This window comes from Elephantulus edwardii, unplaced genomic scaffold (genome assembly GCF_000299155.1).
Source record: "Elephantulus edwardii isolate Elephantulus edwardi_28Jun2011 unplaced genomic scaffold, EleEdw1.0 scaffold00064, whole genome shotgun sequence".
Classification (NCBI taxonomy): Eukaryota; Metazoa; Chordata; class Mammalia; order Macroscelidea; family Macroscelididae; genus Elephantulus; species Elephantulus edwardii.
Genome location: NW_006399814.1, coordinates 6,428,804 through 6,439,177, shown reverse-complemented (window position 1 = coordinate 6,439,177; position 10,374 = coordinate 6,428,804). Strand labels below are relative to the sequence as shown.

Here is a 10,374-nt window from a genome sequence, read left to right as displayed (position 1 = left end):
GCTCCGCTGGGTCCTCCCGTGTGTCAGAGGGGGGCCGTGCTCCACTAGGTCCTCCCGTGTGTAAGAGTGGGGCCGTGCTCCGCTGGGTCCTCCCATGTGTCAGAGGGGGGTAGTGCTCCATTGGGTCCTCCCACATGTCAGAGTGGGACCGTGCTCTGCTGGGTCCTCCCACGTGTCAGAGGGGGGCTGTGCTCTGCTGGGTCCTCCCATGTGTCAGAGGGGGGCTGTGCTCCACTAGGTCCTCCCGTGTGTCAGAGGGGGGCCGTGCTCCGCTGGGTCCTCCCGTGTGTCAGAGGGGGGTAGTGCTCCATTGGGTCCTCCCACATGTCAGAGCGAGCCGTGTTCTGCTGGGCTTTCAGAGGTTGGTTTAGGAGGTTAACAGCCAGGCTTTTCTTCTGAGGCACCTGGGGGAGGACTCAGACTCCAGCCTTTCAGTTAACAGCTGAGAGAACTGACCTAGTGGGTTGCACACGGAGGCCTCCTGGTACCTGAGACCCCAGCCCATCACGTCCAGTTAGGTCTGACCATGCTGTTGCCAGGGGCTGTCGAGTCGCCTTTGTGTGGAGGTCACCTGTCCAGTGACCTCCTCCTCGTCCCTGACACTCAGGCCCATTGCTGCAGTCACCGTCAGTCCATCTTGTTGAGTGTCTCTCTTTCACCGACCCCCCACCTTTCCGAGCGTGACTCTTTTTCCAAAGCTGGGCCCTTCCTAACAAATGAAGCCGTGCCATCCATCTAGGGAGCACCTGCACTGCACTTTCCTCAAGACGTACTTGTTTGTTCCTGTGACAGTCCAGACGCTGTTCAGCACTCTTCTCTGACACCACCACTCAAAGGCGTGGATTCTTCTGCCATCCTTATTCATTGCCCACCTTTCAGATGCGTGGGAAGTAACTGAAGACTGTGGTTTGAGTCAGGTGCACCTTAGTCTTTAAACTGACATTGTTGCTCCTGGGCATCTTGGAGAAGTCCTTGACAACAGATTTTTCCCAGTGCGGTATTTCTTCTGATTTCTTCCAAAACGTCTGCTAGTAACAAGAGTGTTGATTGTGGATCCAAGCAAGATGAAATCATTGACAATTTCAATCTTTTCTCTATCTATCATATAATGTTGGCTACTGACCCCATGGTGAAGCCAAGGCCTTGAGCCCAGAGCAGACTGCCTACTACCTAAGCATCTGACACTCACCTGGGCTGTGAGCAGAGCTAAAGTTACAGCTTTATTCCGTTTCCAAGAAGCTGCACTGTAATTACAAAGGCACAGGTCAAGGCCACCAGCGGGAGAAAGATGGGCAGTCTCCTCCTGTGTAATTACCGCCTCCCAGAACCCTCCAGAGGGTCAGCTGTGGGTGGATTCTGACTGCGGTCTACAACACCACCGCCAACAACAACAATAGCAATGTAGGGATGTAATCCACATTGAAAGTTGTCGTCTTTGGTCTTCTTCAGGAAGCGTGCTCACCAGGCCATGACCAGAAGTTTGGAAGACAGCTACCTGGCCAGCCCACTGGAAGAAATCCTTATTTGTTTTCATTCTCAGAAAAGGGTGATCTGATGTGGAAATTATTGAACAATATCACTAATCTCACACACAAATAAAACCTGAGGATTATCCAAAATGGCTAGAACAGCACATAACAGGAATGCTCAAAGTTCAAGCAGGATTTAGAGGAGGCCGTGGCACCAGGAATATCATTGCTATTGTCAGATAGATCCTGGGAGAGGCAGAGAATACCAGAAAAATGTCTGTCTGTGCTGCATTGACTGTGCAAAGGCGTTTGACTATGTGGATCGTGACAAGTTGTGGCTGAGGTTGAGAAGAATGGGAATCCCAGAGCACTTTATTGTGCTCATGCGGAACCTCGACCTGGAGCGGGAGGCTGTTGTCCTACTCGTGACACTAAAATCCCCATTGCCATGGCATCAGTTCCAACTCATAGAGGCCCATAGGACGAAGCAGAACTGCCCCTTGGGGTACAGAAGCACAGCACTTCATTATAGAGCGGCTGGTAGGTTTGAACTATCAACATCACGGTTAGTGGCTGAGTGCTTAACCACTGTACCACCACGGCTTCCATAGTGATCCTACTGCTGTCGATTCCAGCCCATAGCCTTCTCCCGTCAGGAAACTCTTTCTCCAGGGGAGCAACAAGTGGGTTTGAACCACTGACCTTTGAGTTAGCAGGCTGACACCCTACACTCCTGGGACTTAGCAGGGCTCCTGTGGTGGTCTTAAACCTCCAGCCCCCCGCCACTGAGTCCACTCTGCCCTCATAATGACTCCCATGGGGTTGTACATTTACGGGAGGAGAACGTCTGTCATTCTGCCAAGGCAGCTGTGGGATTCTAACACCGCCCTTGTCACCGGTGCTCGGGGATCTCTCCACCCCTTGCTGTCTCAACATGGTCAGAGGGAGTGTCACAGGATACTCCTCACTGCATCTGGGGTGCAGGGCACTGAGGTCTTACCAGGTTCCTTAGAGTGACCTTTCCAGTTCACCGTCTGTTGACCTCCACGCCTGGGTCTCTGAGGTGGTAAATCTGTGCAGAAGGAAATTGCCACGCTTCTCCCGGGAAGCTGCTGGATTAGAACTGAAGACCTTTTAGTTAGCAGTGCAACACGCTACACACAGTGCCACCAGAGCTCTTTAGAGAGCGCGAGCTTAGGGAGACCAAGTGTTTAGCTGTGATGTTGGCATCTCCTCCACGGTTGGTAACAAGAGGCAAAGGTGAGTGTTGACCAGACAGCTGCAGGCACCCGCCAGGCCTTCTGGTCGCCGATGGAACTAGCAAAGCCAGCGTGGAGGCAATGTCCGTGGACACAGGGCTGTAATGTGTAGCCTCTCTGACTTGGCAGAGCCGCTTCTGATTCTGTAGGGGTGCGCTTGTCTGTGCGCAAAAACAATTGGACTGTGTTCGTGAGACTGAGAAATTGGAACCGTTTAAAAATAGTACTGAGAATAATTTCCTGGACGGCAGTTTCCCACAGGCCCCCGACACTGTCTGAGAATGAGCCCCGAGGATCGTGCTTGCACCCCGCAGGCTTGAGCCGACCTTTCAGCTGGGCCATGCCAGCTTGTCCCACACCGGCGTTGTGGGCAGTCCTCCCAAGACTGGCTATTATCCATCTGAGTGATTCTACCAATTTCATAGATGAACTAAATGTACCTAGTGATTGTTTGAACCACATTTTCCTGATTGCTTGCAAGGATGAGGTCTTTCTATCTTTGCCACCTGTGTGCCACCTCCTGTGGCCCTTGGAGTTTTCATTTCCCATCGCCATGGTGTAGACCTACTGGCTCAGGGGCTAAAGCATCAGGCAATGAATTGAAAGGTCGGCAGCTCAAATCCACCAGCCAGACCTTGGATGGAAGACGAGGCAGTCTGCTTCTGTAGTGAGCAGCCGGGACCCTCGGACGTCCTGCTCTGTCCCTGGGGGTCCCTGAGGCAGTCTGCTTCTGTAATGACAAGCCGGGATCCTCTGGACATCCTGCTCTGTCCCTGGGGGTCACTGCCCTTTGGGGCTGGGTTTTGATCTGCTTCCTTGAAGCCCTCCTGGGTGTCTGTGGCCGTTGGACGGTCCTTGGTCTGAGTTTGTTCCTAGGAGAGTGTCTCTGGGGACTCATCATTTCAAACACTGTCACCGTGTTAGTCACTTTAATGCATTGGCCGTGTGCTTTAATACTTGTTTCTGTCCCTTTAAAAAATAATTATTATTAATGCTTTGCTGTTGTTTGAGTGTAAGTTTACAGAGAGAATGGTTTTCTGTTCAGCCACTTATGCGTGTTGTTTAATGACAGGAGCACACCCCCACGTGTGACAGCACTCGACCCACCTCCTCCCTGGGCTTCTTGTTTCCTTTCTGCCTTCTGTCCTAGCCTTCCCTGCCTCCTTCTCAGCTTTGTTTCTGGACACATGCTGGATGGTTTTTGTAAGAACTATGCTCCTCCCTGGTGTTCCGATCACCTCACAGGTCTCTCTGTTGTGGGCCTGGCGGTTACATCAGGGATGAGTCTAGTTCCAGGCTTGAAGGGTGACTAAGCCGTAGTCTCTGACAGACAGTGAAGCTGGTCTTGTTAATGATTTTGCTTTTTGTTCCATGCTTGTTTTTCTGTACTCTGGCAGGGACCCTCAGTGGGGTGGAAGGCTGTAACAGTGTTATTGTCCTGTGCGAGTTGGTCCTGCTCAAAGCGCCCCTGTGTGTTACAGAGGGGAACTGCCTCTTGGAGCTTTCTTGGCTGTTATCTTATAGGGGGCTGGTTGCCAGGCCTTTCTTCCGTGGTTCTGTAGGGTGGGTTTGACCTGCCAGCCCTCAGGTAGACTGTTGCTCCCCTGAGCCCCTTGTGTGTGCTGGTGGGTGGGCCAGCAGGGCTGTGGACCCTCTCTGCTTGGGATTCCACTCATTTGTGGCCTGAGGATTTTTGTACTTTCTATCATTTTGTTCAAATTCTTTCATAACAAAACTCTTAATATTCGTATTTCGTATGTGTAGCAAATATTGCCCACTCTGTTGTATACTTCCTATTAAAAAGAGAAATTGTTCAAAGTTAAAATGGGAAATGTGCAAATGGGCATGAGGGATGTCTGGACTTTGGTGGGAAGAGGGAAGTGCGCAGTGTCGGGGGACACATTCCCAGAGGTAGACCCCACCACCCAGGGTGGACTGGGCTGGGTCACAGGGGGTGGCGGAGCCACAGGGGGAGGGGCTGGTCACAGTGGGCGGGCCAGGTCAAATGGGGAGGGGCCGGCCACTGGGGAGGGGCTGGGGGCGGACCACAGGGGACTGAAGACAAGGTATGTGACCACACCCTCCACTCTCCCCTCAGGGACTCCGATCGTCATGTTAAGGTGAAGCAGAGGGGCTCAGTGCTGACCATGCTAAGGAGGCTGGACAAAATCCGGTTCAGAGGTCACAAGAGAGAAGACTTCCCCGACCTGGCAGAGTCCCCCAACGCCTCGGACACTGAATGCGGGGATGAGATTCCCCTGAAGATCCCTCGGACTACACCCCGCGACAGCGAGGAGCTGAGGGACCCTGTGAGTGCATGGCTGGCCCTCGGGTGGGGCGGCGTTGACCTCTGTGCCCCTTTCCTCTGGTGGAGCAATGGCGGGGGCTGCCCCGGCTTGGGCTCTGGGCCTTAGTCCTACAGTGGGGTGGGGGCAGGGATTGATCCCTGCACCCAGTTCTCTGATGGAGTGATGGTAGGGGCTGTCTCAGCTTGGACTCCTGCTTCTTCACGGGGGTGGGGTGGGGGCTGGCCCAGCTCAGCCTCTGCACCCATCTCTTTGGTGAGGACACTGGGGGGCCTCCTGTGGTGGGTGAGGGTGTGGGTGAAGGTGACAGCCTTCTTCCCTGGACACTAAAGGAACTCAGCCTCATAGCATCTCGTCCTGTCCAACAGGAGACAGACAGACATAGTTTCTCCTCCTAACCCTGAACCCCCTGCCTGTCCCCTCTCCCTGCAGCCCTTATGGCTCTCTCACTGGCCAGTGGTAGAACTGCCTCTGTGCCCAAGATGTGACCTCTCAAGTGACACTGGGCAGGGCAGGGCGGGACCCAGAGGTAGGGATCTCCACCTGCCATTAGGGCTGGCTCGTCGGCCTGGTGGTGCCAGGGTGCGTGCTGCTGACCCCTCAGTCCACAGAGCACAGTTGGCCCCCTGGGCAATCAGGGTGCTGTTCACTGGGGCAGCATGTGCCCAGCAAGGACCTCTGCTGGCACCGTGGCTGGGCAGGGACCAGGCACGAATGGCCTCCCCTCCTGGAAGCTGTTTGGAATCACCAGCACAGTGGCCCTCTGACCAGGCCTGACTGTTGGGCTCGGTATTGTAGACATGTCTCGTCTAAACCCCCCATTGCCAGCAAGGCCTCAGACCATCTCTGACCGGCCATGGACAGTCAGTCTGGTGGCCTGGTGCTCTCAGGGTGTGGCTGTGGGCGCGGCCTCCTGGGCCTGCATTATTGATGCTGTCTAACGGGGTGAAGGCTGTGAGCTGCCCTGGCAGACATGAATAATAGATGGCCCTGCCTCTGGGGAGGCCTGCCCCTCTGCCTCCCCATCCTCGTGCCTCTCCAGCTGTTTCTCTGGTCTGCCCTCAGGCTCTCCGGCCAGGCTGCAGGGCCCAGGCTAGTCCTGTCTACCCGACTGTACTCTTGTCCTGGGTACCCCCATCCCTGTGGCCTAGGCTGCCGTGCCTGGGTTCATCCTACTGCCCCCAGTGGCCTCTTGCCCTGTGGCATCCCACCCCAGTTAAGACCTACAGGGAGTGGGCTTTCTTTGTCTCTCCAGCAGACCTGCTCCCCTTAAGTACCCCCTGCAGCCCGGATATGGGGCCCAGCTGAGCCGGGCCAGCCCTTCCTCCGGGCTTCCTCTGGGCTGGGTGACCAGAAGGCTTCTAGGTACAGTCCAGGTAGAGGCCTCACGTCCACCTGCAGCAGGTCTAATGGAGCGGCACCAGGCAGGCAGCCTTGGCTGAGGAGGGTGGCTGGGAGTTAGACGTTCACCAGCACTGAGGGCTCAGGTTGGTGCCCCAGCCGGACAGACTGTGAGGCACAGGAGCCAGTCAGGGCTGGGTGTCAAGAGTGAGGTGCCTGAATGTGGCTTCCATCCCAGTGAGGTCGGTGGACAGGTCAGCCAGGGCTTGGGGACGCCCTGCCTGCCAGGTCCCTGCTGGCGAAGAGGATGTCGCAGGACAGAGCTGGGCGGAGGCCTGGAACCAGAGCTGGGTCAGGGCTGTGCGTGCTCTGCCTGAGGCCAAGGGCAGCTCCAGCAGGTGGGGGCTGTGGTGTTGGTGGACAGTCTAGTTCAAATGCGGCTCTGCTGCCGGCTCAGCAGCTCCCCCTGCAGGTGCAGCTTTAAGGAGCTCAGAGAGTGGACAGAGCAGGCCAGGTTCATTTGGGGACATTGAGCTTCAGTGTCCTGCCTCTAGCTAGCTTTGCCTGCCAAGACAAGACACACACAGTGCCTCATGGATGGGGTCCTGAGGGTGGTGGGAGCCCTGGGCTGAGGGAGGGGTGCAGCACTCACTGAGTGTGTGTTGAAGTGGGTGCAGGGCTCACTGAATGGGGGTGAATTGAGGGAGGAGTTTCAGGGTTCACTGGTTGGAAGTGGGGTGAGGGTGCAGAGCTCACTGAGTGGGGGTGAGGATGGGGTTCAGAGCTCACTGAGTGTGGGGGTGGTACAGGGCTCACTGGGTGGGAGTAGAGTGGGGGTGCAGAGCTCCCTGGGTGGGGGAGGGGTGCAGGGCTCCCTAGGTGGAGGTGAGGATGGGGAGGGGATCACCACTGGGGATTAGAGACCTGGGTTTGGCAGGTGTGGACAGGACAGGGAGGGATGCAGAGAGCTGTGACAGTTTGAGGCCTGCCCACTCTGAGGGGTTCTTTGGGATGTGGTCAGAAGGTGGGGCTGGTGTGGGCTCCTCTGGGGGCGTGGCAGTGAAAATAGACTCGTGTGGGTCCGGAGCTCAGCAGGATGTGGGGCTCAGTGTGGGGGAGGGGCTCACCAAGGGTGCTGGTGGAGGAGGGTTTGAGGGGAGGGTAGCCTGAAGCTCTGGGTGGGGGTGGGGCGGCATGCACCTTGGTGGGAGCTGAGGTGGCGTGGTCCCAAACTAAGGCTGACCCCAGGTGGTCCTGGCAGGGCTCTGGGGTCGAGCACCAAGCTGGGCACTTTCTCCTGTAGGCAGGAGGCCTGACACCTTTGACAGGTGTAATCTTTGCCCGAGCCTGTTTCCCAGTTTAAAGGAGTGGCCTTAGTGTCTGGGACGGTGCTCAGTGGGCAGCCTCTCACCCGTGGCTGGCAGGCAGGTAGCTGGAATTATTGATGATGATGAAATATTGATGGCTGAAACCCATCTCTTCGAGCAGCTCCTTCCTCCAGCTCTCAGCTCTGCCTTCTCCTCACGGGCCTCAGGTCTCCACCTATTAGTGGAGGGCAGGGGGCCCAGTGGGCGGGGGTGCCCACAGGCTCTCAGGTGGAGGGGAGAGTGGTCACGTTAGTGTGAGCGCTAGTTTAAGGTCAGGGGCTGGACTGGAAGTGGAGCAGTGTGACTGGGTTTGACAGTGGGAATGGTGGGGGTATGGACTTGAGGGCAGAGGGCTGGAGTTGGGGGAGAGGTGTAGATCATAGAGGAGGGGAGGGGGCTGGAGGAGGGCCGATTCTGATGTCTCAGCACAGGGCTCACAGCCCACATGGAGGCACAAAAGGGGGGCATCCCTCCCATACCAGGCCCACTGCCTGCTCCCTCCTGAGAACAAGTCCTGGACTGACCCAGGACCCTGCGACGCTGGGCCAGCTTCTCTGAGTTGTGGGTCCTGTGCCAGACTTCACTCCGCCTGCTGCTTTCAGATGCTGCCTGGCTGTGAGGCCACGTCCACAGTCCATGACCAGACTCTCTCACCCCAGAAGGAAGCCCGTGCCCATAGCAGTCGCTCCCTGGTCCTGGACGCCACCCACCTGCCCTGCCTGTGACATTTGCTGTCATTGTAGCCACACAGTGTCCAGTGTTCAGGGCTGAGCCATGCTGTCAGAACACCGTGTCCCTTCTTGCTGTGTGGTGTCCACTGCACACACGTACCACGTTGGTCTGTCTGTTCACCTAAGGCTGGACTTGTGGCTCTTTGGCCCTCGGCTACCATGGACAATGATGCCGCCCATGGGCACTTGGTATAGCCGTCTGTGTGCACAGCTGTCGGCGTGGACAATGATGCCATCCATGGTCATGCATGGCCGTTTGTGTGGGGAGTGATGCTGGCCGTGGGTGCTTGTGCACGGCCGTCTGTGTGGACAGTGATGTTGTCCATGGTCATGCATGGCTGGCTGCGTGGACAGTGATGTCATCCATGGTCATGCATGGCTGGCTGTGTGGACAGTGATGTCGTCCATGGTCATGCTTGGCCATCTGTGTGGACAGTGATGTCATCCATGGTTGTGCATGGCTGGCTGCGTGGACAGTGGTGTTGTCCATGGTCGTGCACTGCCGTCTGTGTGGACAGTGATGTCGTCCATGGCCGTGCATGTTCGTGCATGGTTGTTTGCATCAACAGTGTGCTCCTTGCTCTTGGGAATAAGGCCAAGATGGTGCCCTGGGGGAATGATGATTCTGACTGGGTGCTGGGAGCCCCTCCAGGCTGGTGTCCTTCCTGGCACTGTGGGGGGCACACTGGCTGTGCTGCACCCTAGTTTCTCAGTGTTCCTTCTCCAAGGTCAGGATAGAAAGCACCACCAGCGAGACCTCTTGTCTTTTCATTCATCCTTTCTCAGGAGTTCTGGTGACGTAGTATGTTACACTGTTTCCTGAAAGGTCAGAGGTCCGAGGCCACCTGAGATGGGCAGTGCCCTCCTTAAGGGTTTATAGCCGTAGAAACCTGACAGAGGTAACTAGGAGTCGGTGTGTGGCGTTCAGCTGTAGGCTGTGTGATGTTGGTTACTTCAAAAGAAGATGCAAGGGATACCCAGAGTCTCTGCGCCCTGAAGAACTGGCCCACACTGAACCGTTTCGGGAAGCAGCATATGATCAAGAACCTGTGGTATTGAAGGAAGATGTTCAAGCTGCACTGAAGGCATTGGCAGAAAAATAAGGCCCCAGGAACGGAGGAAATACCTGTTGAGTTGTTTCAGGACACAGATACCACCCTGGCCGGACTCACCAGTCTTTCTCAACAAACAGGACACCACCTACCTGGCCACTGACTGGAAGAGACCCATGTTCATTGCCATTGCCATTCCTGAAAAGGTGATCCAACAGACTGGAAATTGTCCGATAAGAAAGATCATTAATATCACGTGCAAGTAAAATCTTGCTGAAGATTATTTTAAAAATGGCTAGAACGATATATTGACAGAAGACTACCAGAAAATGCAAGCTGGATTCAGATGAGGCCATGACACAAAGGATATCATTGCTAATGTCAGGGATCCTGGATGAAAGCACAGAATACCAGAAAGATGTTTACTTGTGTTTTATTGATTATATCAAGTTGTTTGACTATGTGGATTATAATTAATATTGAGAAGAGTAGGAACCCCAGAACACTTAATTGTGTTCATGCAAAACCTATACCTAGACCAAGAAGCTGTTGTTTGAATAGAACCAAGGAACACTGTATGATTTAACATCAGGAAGGGTGTGCATCAGGGTTGTGTCCTTTCTCCACACCTTTTCAGTCTATATGCTGAACAGGTCATTCAAGAAACTGGAAAGAAGCTGGACTTCATGGAGAAGACGTAGCATCAGGATTGGAGGAAGACAACGACCTGAGTTACGCAGATGACACAACCTTGTGTGCTGAAAGCTTGAAATACTGCACACCCATGTTCACTGCAGCTTTGTTCACAATAGCAAGGAGTTGGAAACAACCTAAGTGCCCATCAACAAA

General features: G+C 55.1%; 1 protein-coding gene across 1 annotated transcript in view; it reads left to right on the top strand.

The window, feature by feature from the left end:
- The window catches only part of GRAMD4 (GRAM domain containing 4), a 59,994-nt gene that overhangs the window by 1,660 nt on the left and 47,960 nt on the right, over positions 1-10,374 (top strand). The window contains exon 2 of the mRNA XM_006888027.1: positions 4,832-5,037. Within this exon, the coding sequence (XP_006888089.1) occupies positions 4,876-5,037 (162 nt within the window). The 5' untranslated portion in view covers positions 4,832-4,875. The remainder of the gene's footprint in view (positions 1-4,831; positions 5,038-10,374) is intronic.